The 21,754-nt window shown below is 33.3% G+C and overlaps 1 protein-coding gene and 1 long non-coding RNA gene across 4 annotated transcripts in view; one reads left to right on the top strand and one right to left on the bottom strand.

Annotated features, from left to right (window-relative positions):
* LOC105233264 (two pore potassium channel protein sup-9) overlaps window positions 1-19,215 on the top strand; it is a 30,982-nt gene extending 11,767 nt beyond the window's left edge. For 2 of the 3 annotated variants that reach the window (XM_049447724.1, XM_049447725.1), the window contains 3 exons: window positions 10,712-10,929; window positions 16,059-16,459; window positions 16,644-19,215. In XM_049447724.1, the coding sequence (XP_049303681.1) occupies window positions 10,712-10,929; window positions 16,059-16,459; window positions 16,644-16,932 (908 nt within the window). In that variant the 3' untranslated portion in view covers window positions 16,933-19,215. Of the gene's footprint in view, window positions 1-10,711; window positions 10,930-16,058; window positions 16,460-16,643 lie in introns of those variants that run through there. The other variant, XR_007421583.1, reaches the window with a different exon arrangement.
* On the bottom strand, window positions 13,331-14,648 carry LOC125776265 (uncharacterized). Its single transcript, XR_007421585.1, has 4 exons — window positions 14,091-14,648; window positions 13,958-14,025; window positions 13,845-13,876; window positions 13,331-13,790 (listed from the first exon to the last, which is right to left on the bottom strand). It is a non-coding gene; the product is annotated as an uncharacterized LOC125776265 (long non-coding RNA).
* Window positions 19,216-21,754: the final 2,539 nt, after the last annotated feature.

Raw genomic sequence — 21,754 nt, 5'->3', positions numbered from 1 at the left:
AGCTAAACCACTAACAAAACACTTAAAGGGAGAAAATGGTAAAATATCGCAGTATATGTCCAAAAAAACAATTATTAATCTTGATCAAGAAGGAATTGTTGCTTGTGAAACCTTAAAAAGAGCGTTACAAGAACAAGTTGAATTAGCTCAACCAAACTTTGAGAAAAAATTAATTTTAACTACTGACGCATCTAATGTTGCTGTAGGTGCAGTCTTATCCCAAGAAGGAAGACCAATAACATTTATTTCAAAGACATTAAACACCACCGAACAAAATTACGCAACAAACGAAAAAGAATTATTCGCCATAGTTTGGGCATTAAAGACATTACGCCATTATCTTTATGCAGTAAAAAATTTAGAAATTCATACGGATCATCAACCATTAGCATTTGCAATGTCCGAAAAAGATCCAAATGTTAAAATGAAAAGATGGCGAACTTTTATTGAGGAGTTTTCTCCAAAAATTATTTATAAACCGGGAACAACAAATGTAGTTGCTGACGCATTATCAAGAAAAGTATTAAATAATTTAACTAGTTCATGTGAGTCGAGTGACTCAAGTGAATCACTAAAAGAAACCCAACATTCCGCAGAAAGTAGCGATGAGTACCAAATTCATGAAACAAAAAAACCTTTGAATCATTTTAAGCAGTAGATAGTAATCGATAATGGAGCAAGAATTACTGTCTTAGAGACTATTTTTTCTTTTAATAATAAACGTTTTTTAATTGAATATGACAGACCAGAAAATATAATTGGTATTTTAAAAGAATATATGAATCCAAAAGTAGTTACAGGAATATTTTGCACACCTGAAGTGCTATATGCAATAAAAAACATTTTGAAGGAGACATTTCCCACGATAAAATTCCTATATACTAAACTATTCCCTAATGATATATGCAATAAAGAAGATCAAGGATCGATAATCGAGCAAACACATAATAGAGCACATAGAAATTATAGGGAAAATTTGGCACAAATTAGGCAGCAATATTATTGGCCTTTAATGATAAAACAATTTAAACAGTACGCAAAAAATTGTAGCATATGTAATAGTAATAAATATGAAAGACATCCGAAACTAATTCCAATAGGAGAAGCACCAATACCAAACAAAGAGGGAGAACAACTCCATATAGATATTTTTTTCGCACAAAAGCTTAAATTTCTTACATGTATAGATTCATATTCCAAATTTCTAATCGTAAAATATATAGAAGACAAATCAAATTTAGAAGAAAAAGTTTTGGAACTGTTACAAACATTTCCAAATGTTAAAAGTATAGTTATTGATAATGAACCAGGCTTAAGTACGATACAGTTCAAGTCTTTAATGGAAAGGATTAATGTGCAAATTTATTATTGTACACCACGCCACAGCACAAGTAATGGCCAAATAGAAAGAGTTCATTCAACACTGATTGAAATCTCCAGATGTTTAAAGCAAGAACACAACTTAATTAGTAATTTTGAATCAATTATGAGAGCAGTACAACAGTATAATAAAACAATTCATTCTGTAACAGGTAAACAACCTTGCAACATTTTATTTAATAAAGAGCCTCATGATAATATGAAAAATGTGTTACAAAATGCTCAAGAGAAAATGCTAGAGCATCATAACAAGAAAAGGCTTCAGAAAAGTTATCAGAAAGGAGATATTATTTATGAAAAAATTTATGGGGAAAGAAATAAATTGAACCCCAAGTACAAAAGACAAGTAGTATTAGAAGATTTAGGAAATACAATTAAAATACAAAACAGAAACAGAATAATACATAAAGATAATATCAAATCTTAAATTAATTTGCAAGAAAAAGAAATTTTTGTCTAAAAGTTGTCACATTTAAAAAGACTTCAATCAAAAAAATAATTATAAGTCAAAGATAATATAAAATGTATCTAGGAGTCAAATTTAAATAAATTGTACATATAAATTAAGATTTTAAAATGGAACTGTTTAAATTGATAAAATAGTCAATAGCCTCACGTACTATATCCCTTTGAATCGGGACGCTTCAATTTAGAGGTGGGGGAGTTAATACCACCAGTTCATATTACATGAACATATTGTATTTCTGTTTGGACCGCCTTAGGTGGTCCAAAAATATAACTCATAGATTGTAAGATGAATCTTTCCACTTGAAACATATGTCCTACATATGTCCTATCTCAAGTGGATTGTAGATATACTTCCTAGAATGTAAGATTAATATTTGTATCTAGGCTTAAGCAAAATATTGTATTTAAGAAAAAGATAATAAAGAAAACGGCAGTCGACCACAGGCAGTTGCCCGTGGTTGCCCACGAAACTCAAACCAAACTGTTAATTTGCATATGAATTTTTTCTTATTCAAATTTAATAAACAACTAGGTAATATATAATAATATTACGTATTAAAATAATAAAATGCTTAGGTTACGTCGGGTATTGGCTGGCCAACGCAGAAAGGAGTACTACGCGAAAGTACTTCAGTCACCCCGGATATTCGCTGATGATTTTATTATAGTAGAAAATTGTAATATGTATATAAAAATGTTATATTACAATCATATATATAATATAAGGGGTATTCTCTTGCTCTTGCAAGATTGCAGATTGCAAAAATACTACATCGAAAGGCACGATTCCGATTACTTTGACGGAGGGGTAAAAAAACCAAATTTCCGTATAAATGGGGTATGTGCGGATAGGGGAGCTTCTCCAGAGGGGGAATATCCAAAAATAATTTTAAAATAACTTATATTTTTCAAAATATTCACTATTAAAGATTCAAAAATTTGCACTAAAAACACATGGTATTTCTCTAAGTTTCACTATTTTTTTACATTTTTCACTTGGTATATTTAAATATACACTTTAAAGAATGCAATAAGTTCACATTTCACTTTTATTTTGTAATATTTTACCTAAATTTATTAATTTAAAAATCACTTATCTCACTCATCGCTGCAAAGGTTAGATTGTTTACAATTATGAGGAAAACAAGCGTTGCCACATCTTAAACACCAAATTTGTAGGATTCTTAACGATATTTCTTTGTTTGTTTCTTTGCGTGATTCTTTTTTCTATATTAATTATAATAAAACATACTTTCCAACATTTTTCAAGTTATAATATTGAGTTGTGAAAACTTTTTCCATCTACATATGTATATGTATAATTTGCGATTTATGTTCAATAAAGACAAATAAGTAAAAATCTATGATAATATTGTAAAATTTAATCATATGGGGTTGACTGAAGTACTTTCGCGTAGTACTCCTTTCTGCGTTGGCGGCCTTCGGCCGCGCTCTAAAAAAATAACCCTGGTCGAGCGAATACCCGGGGTGACCGAAGTACTTTCGTGTAGTACTCCTTTAAAAAGATAATCCTGATCCAGCCAATACCCGACGTAACCTAAGCATTTTATTATTTTAATACGTAATATTATTATATATTACCTAGTTGTTTATTAAATTTGAATAAGAAAAAATCCATATGCATGGAAAGATTGTTCATACTCATTTTAATTTGAGATATAATTTACAGACACACTTGTTTTTATTAGAACTAAAATTGGTAATTAAAGAAAGAGGAATTATATCAAAATAGAGAAATTCAGCGAATTGCTCATATTTGCTTATTATCATATGGCAGCGCTCCATTTCCTTATAATTGTTAGCACATAAATGATGCTCACTACGAGTGTAAAAAGTAATTTTTAAAATAAAGATTTCTTAGGTAAAAAACCTGCTAAAAGTGTAAAATATGGATTTATTTTAAAGATTATAATGTAATTTAATTAATTTGAAGAAAAAAAATGTGAAGAAAGTGTGTTTATCGTGCTGAAATAGCTTCTTGAAATGTTCGAATTTTGCGAATTTTTGAATTTTAAGGTCGAATATCTCCTAAACTAAGCGTTTGCGGACCCTATAACCCTATATGTTTTTTAATGAGGAGGACTTCCTCTTTCCAACGGTACCTTCAAATCGCGGCGCCAAAGAAATCGGAATTGTGCCAAATGTAGGTTTATTTAAAAGATTATTGTGCAATTTAATTAATTTGATGTTAAAAATGTGAAAAAAGTGTGTTTAATGTGGTGAAATAGCTCCTTGAAATGGTCCAATTTTGCGAATTTTTGAACTTTAAGGCCGAATATCTCCTAAGCTAAGCGTTTGCGGACCCTGTAACCCTGTATGTTTTTTAATCAGGAGGACTTCCTCTTTCCGACGGTACCTTCGCGGCGCCAAAGAATCGGAATTGTGCCGAGCAGGGGTTGGGTTTAGTATCGCGCCGGTTAGTTTTGGCTTACTGTACCTAAACGAGAGAACCAAATTGAAAATTTTAAACACGCATGTATGCTTAAATTATCGAACTTTATTTTAAAACATATTTTATAAAAATCGGTTCACAAATTTTTCCACAAATTCACTTTAAAAAATGCTATTTTTTGCAAATTTCTAAATATCGCTAGGTGGGGGGTAAACCGTTATGTGAACAAAACTATAATACTCTCCTTAGCAACTTTGTTGCGAGTTGCGAGAGTATAAAAATGTTAAACAATGAAAATTAAATAAATTTGTGAAATTTAAAGGTATTTGATGAAACGTTTTGTAATTTGAAGCATCATAGTATTATTTTCAATGGAAAATGATTAAAAACATTTAATGATTGAGAGCTGCCAAGCTTAAATTCTTTTATTGGGTATTGAAAGGTCAAAAGTCAGTTGTTCTAATATACTTTAAAACGATTTAAATAGTTTCTCCATATAATAAATAACCACTATATTGTAATTTTTATTCGTACTAAATGTTGGGTATTGGGTTGATAAATGCCCAAAAATTATTATTTTGTTCAATCTGGCCATAATGGAAAATGTCATAAAAAACGCTAATTTTGAAGCGCTCTCACACTGGAATAAGTTGAACATCCCTCCAGTTCTGGTTGAAGTGCTTCCAGATATAAAGAGATGTCCAACTCCTCTCTCATTGGAAGTGAGAGGGCAATTGCTAAACGTCAAAACCTCCTGAACTTTGACAGCTAATCGAGTTCAGGAGGTTTTGACGTTTAGCAATTATAAACGAGCAATGGCCAGATTGAAATCTTACCAAACAAATATGTAAACGGAGAGATTTGTTGCCGCCAGTCAAGATTCCTAATAAGAAATGTAAAATAATGAAAATCAAAAAAAATGCGAAATTTAAATATATTTCACGAAATGTTTGCAAATTTGATGCATAGTATAATTAAGTACTTAAGTATTAGAACTTTAATACAAATATTTCGAAAACTATAAGTCGGAGGAGGGTATATGTGCATAAATTTTTTATTCCTGAGGACCAAAAGAATCCTAATGATACCTACAAGGTCGACGATATATCGAGAATTCCGTTACAATTAGTGTCGGAAGTTGTTTTGTCAAATAAATTCCTCAAGGAAATAATTATTTGAAAATGGCAAAGTTTAACGAACTGAAGATTCCACAACTGAAAAAGGAGCTTGAGCAACGTGGTTTGGCGACAAATGGATAAAAAACTGAATTACAGTCACGATTGCGAGACGGCACGGAAGCGGAAAACATAAAAAAGGAACAGGAAGGGACAACGAAGATAGAAGAAGTGGACATAAACATGTCAACAGAGGTGTCAACGCAAATATCGACGCAGGTAAGTTCAAAAATGGCAGAGGAGTCATGACCAATATTGGCGAAGTGCACTTACGAATCGTGACAATCTTGGAGAAATTAAACGGCTTTGTCATTAGGCTGGTTGTCGTCATTCAGTTACGGAGATGAAATGTACGTAAGTACCAAACCATTAAAGCTAAAATGACAAATTAGAATCAAGCCGATATCGGATTATAACCTCACTCACTCCCCGCTTAAAGGTACTGTTAAAATTTACTAAAATCGCGATGTTTTATGTACTATAATGTTGCTATTATAATATTAAACTTATTATAAATCGGGCCAAAACGGCAACACTGTGAGCGAGGGGAATGTTTAGTATCGCGCCGGTTAAGTATCGTTTATGGAGAAAAACAGGGCGGGGCTACCCCCACTCACGCCCCCTTATTGGAAAGAGGAAAGATCGAACTTTTTAATAAACCTCCCCTCGAGCTCCTATAGACCTGTAGGGAGCCCTTTGAAAATTACCAAAAATCAGTGTTTTTGTTCTTTTTTCCATACAAACTGAAACCAATGCAAACCAGCCAACATTTTTGTATGGACAAGAAATCAAAATAAAGAAAACCAAAATGTTTTAGTACAATGTATATACATATTTAATTGCACCTATAAATGATACAAAGGGATCCGGGGTGACCGAAGTACTTTCGTGTAGTATTCCTTTCTGCGTTGGCGGCCTTCGGTTCGGTTCCAACGCTGGTTACGCCATCCACAGTATTTTAGCATTGAACACCTATTCACGTTCACTTCATACATTTATTGCTAAGTGGGCTTAATTTATTCCCTTTTGTTCGTGCTTTCTCGGTAATTTGACAGTTCAAATTAGGTAGTCATTTTGGTTTTTCGCATTATTGAACTCAATGCAGAAAAAGGTCTATTTTATGTAAAGATTTACAAAGAAATTAACAATCAAAAGTAATTAAAAACATTACTAGTGGTTTTTATAATTCATAAGTAATATATGTGCGTGAAAATGTATCCATAACACTGTGATAGTCAAAAAAAAAGACAAGACCAAATTCGGCGGTTCCCCCCATTTCGCGTCCTACGAATCTAACTGCATCATTACTTTTTTGAGTTACAATCATGGTTTCATACAAAAAATTTTTGTTGAAGTTTTTCATCAAAGTGGCCCATTGTAAGAGAAAGGCACATTTTCTTCGGTCTCTAACTTTTTAATGTTGACTTTTTTGGTAAACTTTCTTTGGCAAAGCTTCTCAAAATAAGTCCGTCTTTAAGTTCTTAGATGACTGTAAACCCCAAAATCAATGTTTTTTGTGTCTTTATAGCCAATATGTCGAAAAAAACTGAAATTTAATTCATTTTTTTTTTAATGTTTTTTCCCTCACGTTTCGTCAATATTTAAATTTACCTTTTGATACTTATACATTAAGTGACATCTTGTAATAGTAAGAAACTTAAGCAAAGACAACGTTCTGAGCAAACTAACCATTAGAAAAAAAACTTAACAAAATTTGTATTTTTTAAAAAAGCTATACTAACTATGTTTGTGTGCTGTTTTATTTTTTTTTTTGTATCTTATAAGTGTTATCAATAAGTATCATAAATTTGTACACAATATTTAAATTAAATTTAATAAGACTCATCTATCAACGTCCAACACAAATCAGCAAGCAACGAGTCAAGCTTTTAACCACTGCACTGATAAGAAATAACAAGTATCGTTTGATAGAAACGTTAAATGCTTGCCTAAGAGTCAAAATTTAAGCATAGATTGCAGTAGTTAATTTGACTTTGACTTCGCGCAAAGAACATTGTTTTAGTGCCTTGTAGTATATTAAGAAAATAAATTAAAATGAATAAGTCTCCAATTGGCCTATCGTAGTTCTGCTTCGTAATTATGTGGAAAATTTACAAGCCCTCGGAGTAGACGCAAAATATCTTCGGGAACTGCCGGCATCTACGAGGAATAGTTCGATTTGCCCGTTATAAGAGACGTAGATTGGGTGCCAAATACCATTTGCACGCAATGCAACAACAACCTGCATGACTGGTCAAAAAGACTGCCTAAAAATGGGGTTCGGCATCCCAATGATTTGGATAGATCCACAAGGGCATCATACTGGTAACTGCTACGCGTGCAAGAACAAATTTGCAAGACTCAAAAAAAAAACACAGTTTACAAAAGTGTTCAATCTGCACAGCTACCAGTATCTCACTCAGAAAATGTTCCAATACCAAGACGTCCAAGTCCAACTGACAGATATATTTCGCCAACATTTTCCACCGAGCCTACAGATCTACTCTCAATGTATAACCCAACCGAAGTTGAAAGCCCATGTCGTCACTTGGAGATTTCCCAAGCCCGTTTGAATACGATGGTACGATCGATCTTCGATCGGTAAATATATTGTCTAAAGATGTGAAGGTGTATGGATACCGCAAAAGACAGCAGGAGCTTTTAGATTTCTTTGAGGTTAATGGCGTCAATACTTTTTCGTATTGTAAAAATATTCCTGGTCTTATGCAATACATGAACTGTGAGTACAAACCAGAGCAATGGCGCTTGTTTATTGACTCGTCGAAAAATAGTTTAAAAGCAGGATTGCTGTATGTGGATAACACAATCCAATTGCCATAAGCTCCAACATGGCCCCGATATAAGAAAACTTATGAAAAACGCAAAATTCGGAGAACTTCTAAGGCCAAATGAAAAAATTGCCTGGAACTCCGTTATGACCGTTATAAACCATTGCTTAGGAGTGCACCGGTCTGAAGATTGGAAAAAATATGTGGATGACATGGTGGACGCTTTAGATGAAATAGGTGTGAATATGTCCTTAAAAATTCATTTCCTTCACCATCACAAGGACCATTTTGAGCAGCAAGTTCCGAGTGAATCCGATGAGCATGGAGAAAGATTTCACCAAGTCGCCGCTTGACTCGTTGCTTGCTGATTTGTACACAATAATCATGTATCAAAGGGTAAATTAAAATATTGACGAAACGTGAGGGAAAAAACATTAAAAAAAAAATGAATTAAATTTCAGTTTTTTCGACATATTGGCTATAAGGACACAAAAAACATTGATTTTGGGGTTTACAGTCATCTAAGAATTTAAAGACGGACTTATTCTGAGAAGCTTTGCCAAAGAAAGTTTACCAAAAAAGTCAACATTAAAAAAGTTAGAGACCGAAGAAAATGTGCCTTTCTCTTACAATGGGCCACTTTGATGAAAAACTTCAACAAAAATTTTTGTATGAAACCATGATTGTAACTCAAAAAAGTAATGATGCAGTTCGATTCGTAGGACCCGAAATGGGAGGAAACCGTCGAATTTGGTCTTGTCCTTTTTTTTTTTTTTTTGAAAAAAGCTATCACAGTGTAATTGGTTTCGTACAATGCACAACAGATGAAAATACACAAGCATATATTTAGAAATTTGCAAAAAATAGCATTTTTTAAAGTGAATTTGTGGAAAAATTTGTGAACCGATTTTTATAAATTATGTTTTAAAATAAAGTTCGATAATTTAACCATACATGCAATGCACATTTTTGTTTATACTTAAGTATTGATCCGTTACTCTGTCTGATTCTGTCAGCTCGGTTCATGTACACGAAGCAAACCGTTTGTCTTCAAATCAGCGATAGAGAACAACTTTGAATCACTAGCGATCAGCTTATAACTCATTTGTTTATGAACGTTCGCAGAAAATGTATCATCTGATTTTATCATATTCGTTGCCGATAATATTTATTAAATTTTCTATAACGCAGCAAAAAAAAATTTACCGATAAAATAACAATAAAATGTTGAATTTGATTTACAATAGTTATGAAATTTATTTGAAAGTGTTTTTCTTTTCTTTTAACTTTTACGTTTTTGAGTTGCTTAGAAAATATAAAAACTGGCAATCGATTAATACAAGGTGAGTTCCACAGTAAACAGGGCTTTATGAATCTAGATTCCCCTGGTAGCGCCATCTATATGTCGATTGGTGTGTTAGAATCTGCTGTCTTTATCGATTGGCAAGTGAGAATTTCATGACATTTCATTGATTGGAAGTGAAGTTATTGTGTTTTAAGGGTCAGTATGTTTGTGTTCGACGCGAAAATGAGCTTCGATCAAGGAGCCAACATTAAATTTTGTTTTAAAATTAGGTAAAACTTTTACCGAAACGTTTCAATTGATGAAACAGGTTATGGCGATGATTGTTTATCCAGATGCAGAGTGCACGAGTGGTTTCAACGTTTTCAAAGTGGTCGGGAGGACATAAATGACGATCAACATGTGAGCCAATCAAAATCCGTGATCACCGGAAATTCCATCAAAACTGTGCGTGGATTCATCAAGAATCATAATTCAAATTCACGGAAGTGGAATTGAACATCTCCAACACATCGATTTATCGTATTTTGACCGAACATTTGGGCTTGCGAAAGGTGTGTGCTCGAACAAAAATCGCTCAGAATCCAACATTCGAACGACGCTTGTGGCCGATTATTTGACTAAAAATCACATTTTAAACATTAACCACTCCCCGCATTCACTTGATATGACACCGTGCGACTTCTTCCTTTTCGGAAAAATGCAATTGCCATGAAAGAAAGCGTTGCGCAGACGTAGAGGTCATTCAAAAGGTTTGCACCGGCATACTGCCGGCCATACCGGCCAACGTATGTACATACATATATACATATACTCAAAATGAAAGATAAGAATTCTTAGAAAGTATTTTGTGACGAATGACTAGAGGCCGTATTGCGAATAGCAACTAGTCACAAATTTAGACTTTATTTCCAAATGTCTCCAATAGTAACTAGATGCTGCTTACTGAGTTCCGCTATTAGACTACTTTTTGTAGTGGTGCACTGACAGTATGACTTTCATAAGATTTGGGGAGGACCATACAAAGTCATACAATTTACGAACTTTTCTAACTAAAAATGTATTAATTATGCACAGTATATTAAGTATGGCACCTAAGAAAGCCCAATAATCAAATGATCAAATACGAGTATACAAGTAATTTCTTTTTTTTTTTTTGTAATTTTTTCTCTTCTTAATTTAGCTGTAAAAAGCAATTTCGTCAAAAAGTATAATGTTACTTCCGAAGACTATCGGATGATGGAAATAGTGATTATCGAAAATAAACCACACAAAGCCGGGCCGCAGTGGAAATTTGCCGGTGCCTTTTATTTTGCTACCGTAGTTCTGGCTATGATTGGTTATGGTCATTCCACACCAGTAACAATAGGTGGCAAAGCTTTTTGTATGGCATATGCAATGGTAAGTATTTACTTTACAATATTATTCTTAAGATTGCAGGATATCCGCCTGTTGTTGAAGTAACTTTTCCTCTGAAAAAGTTTACAAAATGACGTTAATCAGAAAAATATAAAGTACTTCTACTAATAATATAGGAATAATATGGAATAGGGGTATCCCATATATTATTTTCATTATTGTAGAGAAATTTATACTGTACGCATATATTTCTCAAATTATATAGTAAGTTACCTTATTAAATTTTTGTGAAAATTTTTTTCTAAAGCATGGACAAATAAAACGATTTAGCTTATTTTATATTTTCGCCTATTCTCTTGCTCTTGCAAAATTGCAGATTGCAAAAATACTACACCGAAATATACAAGGGCACGAGAGCACCCATTGCAGAATCTAGTGATATATGGACGACTGATTCGGTCAATTTATTGTAAATGACTAATGAGCATGGCTATTATGAATTGGCGCACCTTCTGCATACATTTTTAACAAAAAAACTGTAACAAAACTTTATAATTTAAATAGAAATTATAAAATCTAATTAAAATTTACCTTTCTCAACAATTTAACGACGTAATATGTCTTTATGTAAAATGGCAACTACAACAGGGTTGCAATTTTATTTTTGCGTGACATTGCACGCAAATAAACATGGGTTTTGGTCTGACATATTTCACAGCCCTTGCAAATATTTTTGTACGTGTGTTTGTTGTTGTGCCGTTGTAAATCTGCAATTCTTGCACCGTGCACCGGGTTTTGCAAGAGCAAGAGAATACCGCTAATTTGTTTCAAAATGTCTGATGTAGAGAAAATGCTAGTTTCAATTCTTCCATTTGTAAACGGGATATTAAATTACTATATAAATATATTTATTTTGTTTATTTGATGATATTAATACAAAAAATATAAAAGAAATATTCATATTTGTACTAATTTTAACTGGGTCGGCTTTAGTATATCGTCCCAGGATTTCGGCAATAAAAAGGGTATGGTCGGATAGAGGAGATTCTCCTGATCACGAATATATATGGTCATAGCCGCAGGAAGCTTATAGTTTCCGAGTTATTCGCGTTTAAAGTTTAAAATTGGCAATATTTTATTTACATATTTTGGATATATAAAATTAATTTTGCACTTATATTTTTCAATTTTATATACACTTATTCAGTTGCACACATTTATTTTATATACTATAGTGCAAAAATTGCTTTTAATATACATTTCAATTGTTGTTGAATCGTTATTATTTTAGAATAACAAATGAATTACAAACTGTCAAATAATCAGTGTTACCATACTAAAATATTTTACAAACTAAAAAAAAAAATATAAGGAAATATTATACCCTAAATACAGGAAACATAATCGTTGATAAACAATAAAAAATATATTAAAAATTGCCGAAATGTCGAAGGCCGCCCACGCAAAAAGGAGTTCTACGCGAAAAGAATTTGATACACCCCGGTGTTGGACCGACGAGGGTTATTTTTTTTGAAGCGCAGCCGAAGGCCGCCCCCGCAAAAAGGAGTTCAACGCGAAAAAATTTGATACACCCTGGTGTTAGACCGACTAGGGTTATTTTTTTTGAAGAGCGGCCGAAGGCCGCCCACGCAAAAAGGAGTTCTACGCGAAGAAGTAGCAATGTCATAGAGGGTATGTTAGTTAGGTTAGGTTAGTATGATAACATTGATTATTTGACAAATTTACAAATTTATTTTTACAAATGATGTCGATAAGGTAACACTGATTATTTGACAGTTTGTAATTCATTTGTTATTCTAAAATAATAATAATTCAACAATAATTGAAATAAAGCAATTTTTGCACTGTAGTATATAAAATAAATGTGTGCAAATGAATAAGTGATGTGTTAGTGTATATAAAATTGAAAAATATAAGTGCAAAATTAATTTTATATATCCAAAATATGTAAATAAAATATTGCCAATTTTAAACTTTAAACGCGAATAACTCGGAAACTATAAGCTTCCTGCGGCTATGACCATATATATCCTTGATCAGGATAATCTTCTCTATCCGACCATATCCTTTTTATCCTTGATATCTTGAGACGGTATACTAAATCCTTTTTTAACTTAAACAAAATACAAAATTTTGTTGTTTTGGTTTGTTTACATTTTCATATGTCAAAATGAACTTCATCGTTATTGTCAACTACTTTTTTTTGGAAAAATCATAGCTATTGTGAATGAAAAAAAGCGATGAACTGGCAATGCCTCTAGTTCAATGTACCCTGCAAGACGGGTAGCTGTTAGCAAACGTGTAAGCGAATTGTTATTGTTCAGTTTTGCATTCGTTAAATATTTGTTACTTTTGTTCAGAGAGTGGGAAAAAAGTAACACATAGCTATTTGATGTTCAATGGTTATCTCGCTCTAACCAATGGCAAATATCGCATGCTGCCTTGTTCTAACAGAATACACACATTTGTTAGCAAATCTCTTCACAGTATGTTACGGGTAACAAATTATTTTGTTAGCGCTTAGCTTACCCATGTGTTATGGATAACAAAAAGTATTTGTTACCCGAATATCTGTTAGTGTTATTATTTTGGTTATCAGTTTGTTACCTTTAACATATAAGCATGTTAGGAAGAACAAGCAGTAACAAGATTATCTGTTACCCATTTGTTACTTCTAGCAAATAATTCTAAATTCTTTTAAATAAAACTCAGTTTTTTTATTATTTCTCTTTATTTAATAATAAAATCAAAATAAAATGCACAATCTATAACAAATATTTGAATTAAATATACACTATTTAACTTTAATAATTTGAAACATACTCCATTATTTGGTTGCTGCACGCAATAGATTTGAATTTTACCAATGGTCCAAATGATTTCTGTAATATTAAAATTTTTAATTATACACACAACATTAAATTCACAATGCTTACCTTTTTCTCCTTGTTAACCTCTTTCGTTTTCTCTATATAAAAGAAATTAATAATATATATATATAAATTAGAAATTAATTATAAAATATCATATTATCAAATAGCGAACTTACCTCTTTAAAATCCAAAATAAACTGCGCTTTTCGTTTATTCTTCTTGAAATATTGGGTATTCGCCTCTCCTATTCTAACAAGTTAACATTACAATATGTTTATAATGTCGATAGTTTTTCTCTATCTTACTTACGTATTCTCCCATTCCATTGAAAATTCCAGAAAATGTAACAGTGTTAGTGAACAGCTGAAAATGTTTCAATGTGTTTGTGCAATCTGTTACCTCCGTCTTGCAGGGGTACAAGCGATGATAGCTTATAACAAGCCAACATAATCTCGACAGGATAAAATTTATGGCATTTATTATCATAACATAATTATTTGCGAAAAGTCTTAGTACATACAGTAAGCCTTGTTTACATACATACATATACTCAACTCTAGAAAATCTTAGGCTAGGACTTTTTTGTTACTTTCATGGTAATTAAGGTGTTGTGTTAGCATTTAAGCTACATACATATTGTATATTAAGCAACAATATTTATAGTTTTTGTTATTTAATAAACAAAATTTGCTAAGTATTTACTACCTCAATATACGAGTATATAGAGCAATGCGTTGCACCACTGATAATCCAAGATGGCTGCTCACCCCTCAGAAAGCTACCACGAAAAGACTTTCTACTGCATAATTATACTATACATTATATACTAAGGCGTCGGGTAGGTAGGTTCGAGCTGATGTAGCGCATGTTTTGAGCTCTTGAAAAGTTTATTTTTTCATTTGCGAAATGCTGACGGGTAGGTGGGTTCGAGCTGATGTAGCGCAGGTTTTGAATAAGGATAAGTATTATGTCATTCGTTAGTAAAATTGTGGTTGTACATAAATTATTCCGTATATAATCTTACATAAATTTTCGTCAATAGACTTTAGTATATGCAGTATTATTAGATTCACTTATAGCCGTGACAGATGACAGCGCTAAGTTGCATTAGCGGGCTTAATTTAAATTAACTTGCGAATTTGACCCATGTTAATGCAAGTTAGTAATGCACAAAAATTTCGTGCATTTAACTGAACTTACCAAATTTGAGTAGGCAACACTGCCCAAAAATGGTGAGTTTTTGCTATTGGTAAGGTTTGACAACTTTTTTTTATTTTTTTTCTGAACCAAAGTTTTAGGTCATTCGGAGAAAAACTAACGAAGTTACAGCAGGTTGAATAACGGTACCTCTAACTTAGGTTTGTGCGCCTTCCAGCTACCTGCGCTGAGCGGCGAGAACTTTGAATCGATTTCCCCAAATATGTAATTTTTAAAGTCGGGGACCAGCCTACAGAAAAAATTACTGCATCGATCGTTTTAAAATTTTGTACAAATATTCTACATATATATGTAGTTCTCGAACGACGTCGAGTTTTTCCAAAAATTTTAATTACTAACCATTTTACAATAACAAATAGGTCGATTTTTTCGTCTAAAATCGTCGTTTTGGCTTGAAAATGGTACCAAAAATTGAAAAAGTTAAAAAAAAACTGGACGTCAATTGAAAGATAAACTAATAAACTAAAGAAAGCATGTTGATTTGTTGGTTTCTAATGATCCAGTGATGCTGTAGGCTGGTCACCGCACAAAAACTTCTTTTCGAGGTGCCTGCAGAGATCGACGATAAATCCGTTATTCCTCGCTATTTTTCGATACAACTTTTTTTAAGTATCCTTCAAATGTTGTAGTGCTTAGTTATGGCACTTTATAGGTTTTCAGTTAGTGCCGATTTATGGGCGTGGCAGTGGTCCGATTACGCCCACCTACAAACTCATTTTTTTTTGTACTAAGGAATCTGTATACCCAGTTTCATCAAGATATCTCAATTTTTACTCAAGTTACAGATTGCACGGACGAACAGACAGACAGTCAACCGGATTTCAACTTTTCTCGTCATCCTGATCATTTATATATGTATATATAACCCTATATCTTATCTCGATTAGTTTTAGGTGATACGTAACACCGTTAGGTAAACAAAATTATAATACCCTGTAGCAACTGGTTGCAAGAATATAAAAATTATTTAACGAAAATTATTTATATACACATATGTATGTATAAATTCTTTGCCAAGATCAATATGTGATTAACGACTGTAAAATGATATTGTTGCAGGTTGGCATTCCGTTGGGCCTCGTCATGTTCCAGTCGATTGGAGAACGTTTAAATAAGTTCGCTTCAGTAATAATACGACGAGCGAAACGTTATATGCACTGCACTCAAACCGAGGCAACTGAAATGAATTTAATGTTAGCGACGGGTATGCTATCGTCCATCATTATAACCACTGGCGCAGCAGTCTTTTCACGCTATGAGGGCTGGAGTTATTTCGACAGTTTCTATTACTGCTTTGTGACGCTCACAACCATCGGATTCGGTGACTATGTGGCGTTGCAAAACGATCAGGCGCTGATCAATAAACCCGGCTATGTTGCGCTCAGTTTGGTGTTTATTCTATTTGGACTTGCGGTAGTCGCTGCCAGTATCAATCTGCTGGTCCTTCGCTTCATGACCATGTAATAGAAATAAAGTGTTGGGTACATAACACTGAATTTCATTTCAATTAAGTTTCCGCACATCGATACTCGTACGTCGTTTTCTGAACGGCGTACGCGTATTAAGATGCAGGATATTTACCTTATAATATCAGTGATGATGAAATGCATATTTCGACTAATATTGTGGACATTACTTTTACAGGCAAGCCGAAGATGCAAAACGTAACGAACAGGATGCTCAAGAAGCCGCGGCAACTGCTTTCTCTCATCAGCAATTAGCCTACGACGTCGAATCCAGTAATTTCAATATGCATGGTAAAATGTTACTGAACTCAAATTATACGACAGACTTCGATGAAACTTTATCAATTTGTTCATGTACGTGCCTTGGGGGTACAAAGTGTCTAAATCATGAACCATTTGTTGATCCCGATTTTCGGCCTACTGATATCGTTGAGAGTACGCTGAGTTTGAAGCGTGCCTCGGTTTGATATATGGCAACAAAATAATAATGTTTTATTAAACAATGTTGATTGTCATACTTATGTAAAAAAGCTAATAGACAGATGTACACAGGGCACTAATTAAGGTTGAAAAATTAAATGGTTATGACAAGGTTAAGTTAACAATTTTGTTTAACTCCAGTTATAATTTTTCCTAAACGGTTGTCCTCCTCTTGCCCATTAGAGTATTACTTGATTATAAAATATATAATGCACTGCAATCTAAACTGGGCTAGATATGTAAGTCATAAACCCGAAACTATATTATACTGAACGAATTTTCATGAAAGCTTATACAACACATGTTGCAACTCATTAACTCTCTTACATATGCACAAGAGTTTCAAATAGTTTCGGAAATACGACCTAATGTAACTCAAAGGAACAGAAAATTTGAAATACACTATGTAACGCGTTATCTGCATACATGAAAAAGGTCAGATATGCATATGTATTTAGTTTACATTATTCAGAGTCCGCATTTAGAATAGTTTAGTTGTTGAATCTGCATAAAACAAAAATAGTTTACAGAATACTGACAAGTGTACCTTTTTCGCGGGCATACAACAACAGACAGGAAATATGTACGCTAATCATGCTGAACACAATGAGCGCGACAGACTGCAAACGACATCTGTCAAATATTAAAATACACACGTTCTTATGGACACAGTTATTTTGACAGCTGCACGACTACACGACTGCAGGCCGACAATTGTCGCTCTCGCTAACTTCAATATACTTTTATATTTGCCAACAACAGTAGAGTTGACAGTAGAGAGATGAGGTAGAGTGGTGATGCCACTAATATGTAAAATGTAAAATTATTCAAAGCTCTAACAAACCTGACGTTATTTTACAAATAAAAGCATAAAATAGCTGTATTATATCTTTTGTAATAACAATGGATAACTTAAAACAAATAAATTTACCTATTTACTTATTGTTTATCATAAAAAATTTCACTTTGAACAAAATATCATTGAAGTGCAAGGTATTAGTATGGCCACAACGAAATTGTGTACATGCAAAAAGTAGAGCTGTGTTGTCTTGTGTACATGCGTTCATGTAGTAGGATGCACAACGCCATTTTCATTTCACTGTCGTGCTGCCATGTCGTATCGCGTGCATTCTGTTTAGCATATGATTCACAACGACACTTTCAGTTCAATGTCGTACAGCTGCAGTCTGTTGCGCTCATTGTGTTCAGCAGATTAACCGTGCGATTCTGTAACTTGAGACAGTCTCAAGTCTCTAAGTTTGAGATTTTAAGTTAGAGACAATTTTTGAGACTTGAGATGATGTTGCTATTCTGTAAGTGACAGACACAAAATCTATTACATTTCATTATTCAGAGATGTTTTTATACTTAAATGAAAATAAATATGTCGATAACAAATATTAAATTTTGTATAACATAGTCAAAAAACATAATTATCAATGAAAATAAAAATATATGTTGAATTTGTTTCATAATATTTACGAAATTTATGTAAAATTGATTTATTTTTCATTGAGTTGCTTACAAAATATAAAGAAACGATAATCGATTAATATCTATGATGATCTCTGTTCAGTATATTCAAAATGGCAGACAAGAACTCTTTTTAGTTTTGTGACCTGCTAACTCCCAAGTCTCATTATTTTGAGACTAACGCTAGAGACTGTTTAGTGAATAGTAACTAGTCTCAAATTGAGACTTTGCCTCAAAATGTCTCAAATAGAGACTAGAGACTGGTTACAGAATCCCGCTATTAGTTTCATTATTATATCGGCTCCGTCCCAACTATACGGCTAAACTTATGCAGTGAATCAATAGCTCTATTAACACACTTCGTATGTTGTACTTGATTAGTTGTTTTTACAATTACAAACAACTCTATACACACCCGCAATGACCAGACATTAAATCTACTGAACATATTTGGGTCTTATTGGAAAACCGTATTCGGAAATATCGAATTTCATCAAAAGAGTCCCTAAACACTGAATTATCGACGGAGTGGGATAAAATATCTGGAAATGACACCATCAATTTAGTGAGGAGTATGCGGGGACTTCTGGAAGACATTGTAACAAAAGAAGGGACCACAAAACTTAAAGCATCGTTATATCATAAAATCACAAATTTGTATACTAGTTTAAAAAATTTGTTGTTAAAATAAGTTTACGCAAATACAACTCTGAACACTATGTTTTTGGATCGTTATAACTTATAACTTTATGAGACTATGTGAAACCCCTAAATATATCTTAAATTGTTGTATTTAATTTTCGTATTTGTTATTTTTTTGGTGTAAAAAAATCATAAGCCATATTTACGGTTATTAGTACATATTTTGAAATATATATATATAGACTCTGATTTTGAGTTAGTTTAAGAAAATTTCAAACATATTGAAGACAATCTTTATAATTACTACAGTATATCGAGAGTGCTAACCCTGTGTTGTGAAAGAGCAATCAGCTGACACGTTTCTACGGAAAATCCAAATACCGTGGAAATCTACAGTATCCTACGGTAAAGCGGGCGGTAGAAGCGGTGTTGGCTGATCATTTACATTGCGTTCTCATACGAGCTGATTACTAGTCTAAACCCGCGGTTCCGCACGCCCTTTGCTGTCAAGGATATCGTTCATCGTGATGACAGTATAATGGAATAGTTAAATTGGCCATCTACATTTTTTATTGTCATCGTAAATCACTTATGGAATAGTACATACATAACTATGTATGATGTAACAACATCTGCATCGGCGGCTAAAACCCAGATACTACACTTAAAAAACACAGACTTGATCGTTCATTTATATTTTGCATTGTTCTGTGCAATGATTCAGAAATTTTTGTCAGCTATTATGCACTTATCTCAAATTATGATTCAACCTTTTTTTTTATTCAGTTACATTTTTATTTGCATTTTTGAAGAAAGAAATGTTCAAATGATTCTTACATGAATATTGAACACATGCTTATGTTTTCAAATATAATGTTTTTATTTATGAATTGTTATGATTTTTAACATAAAACATGCCGGTTCCGGTGCCGGTCCCGAAGTTCTAAGCTACCCCACCAATTTTCAGCCAAATCGGTTCAGCCGTTCTTGAGTTATAAATATAGACATAAATTGCGAAATCGAGGGTGATTTTGCAAAAAGGGCCGCTGTTAGGACCTTTCCCCAGGACTAAAGGAATAACCGTTTAAATTTTCATGTTTTTCCGTGCAGTGGTTCGGACTAGAGGACCCGTCCACGTTTTACTGTGGCTTATACATAGTACTACTAATACCATCTATATGATTTCTGTTATTAATATTATGACTATTATTTAATAAGATATGTATTTTTGGTGAACCAATAATTTTCAAATGATTCTTACATGCATTTTGAACAAATGCTTATAATTTGAAATATAAATTATGTCTATGAATTGTATTGAATTTTAACATAAAGATATATAAAGTATCCTATGTCCTAAGTCCTAAGCTAGGGCCAAATTGGTTAAGCCCTTCTTGAGTTATAAATAGTGTAATTAACACGACTTTCTTTTATATGTATAGATAAATCGCAGAACAAAATCACATTTTTGGCACTTAACTATATATTATATTTGGGGTCAATAAAAACGCATCACCACTAACGACGTAAATATAGACTTCACAATAGGCTCTACTAATAACGAAACGTATGACCTCAATTGAATTCCTTGTACCGGATCATACCGAACCAGTTCTCAAATCTGCATCCTTCATTATGTGTCATAAGTGATCAATGGAGTTTAAATCGTGCGAGTTTCCAGGCCAATCAAAGCATTGAATACTTAAGCTCTGAATAGCAACGTATACCGTTAAGTTGTCTGCTCTCTCAGTTGACTTAAGCAATAGTTAAAAGGCTGTAACCAATTAGAGCTCTAATTTGTCGAGAATATAACTTTTATTCAGCTAATGCCAATATGCGAATCGTTTGGTCACGCGTTAATTTCTTTTCATTATTCTCATTCCCGTCTAAAGAACAAAGCGGCAGGGCGGATGAATTGCCGGCCGACAAAAACAAAACTGTATAAGTCAGTCATTATTCCCGTCCTGCTATATGGTGCAGAGGCATGGATGATGACTACATCTGATGAGTCGACGTTGCCAGTTTTCGAGAGAAAAGTTCTGCAAAAGCTGTATGGTCCTTTGAGCTTTGGCCACGGCGAATATCGCATTCGATGGAACGATGAGCTGTATGAGATATACGACGACATTAACAAAGTTCAGCGAATTAAAAGACAGCGGCTACGCAGTACCCGCCGGGGGAAGCAGAGGAAGAGGAAGACTTCCACTCTGTTGGAAGGACCAGGCGGAGAACGACCTGGCTCCGCTTGGAATCTCCAATTGGCGCCACCTAGCGAAAAGAAGAAACGACTGGCGCGCTGTTGACAACTCGGCTATAACCGCGTAAAGGGTTTCTACTCCCGTAAAGAAGAAGAAGAAGTGTATGCATACATACATATGTCTAGTGAACGTTCACTTAATTTGATTAAGCTATCATACATTGGCCGATATACATACTTAAACGATGTAAAGCCAATCAGAAGTTTAAAAGCCTTATATTAGTTGCATAAATGCGATTAGGTTACGATATACGACGTTAAAAAAATAAGATTTTGTACTAAAAAAATTGTTTGAGTTAGTATTGTTTGAGTACGCAGATGACTGAAAAGTTAATCCCACGCAATTTTGGTTTCATTGATTCCATTCCGGCAGATTTGATGTCAAAGACGCACTTAAGGTCATTTCTCGAAAATGTATGATATATGAACGAGATATG

This window comes from Bactrocera dorsalis, chromosome 2, assembly GCF_023373825.1.
Source record: "Bactrocera dorsalis isolate Fly_Bdor chromosome 2, ASM2337382v1, whole genome shotgun sequence".
Classification (NCBI taxonomy): Eukaryota; Metazoa; Arthropoda; class Insecta; order Diptera; family Tephritidae; genus Bactrocera; species Bactrocera dorsalis.
Note: the sequence above shows the minus strand (reverse complement) of the source record. Positions and strands in the feature narration are given on the sequence as shown.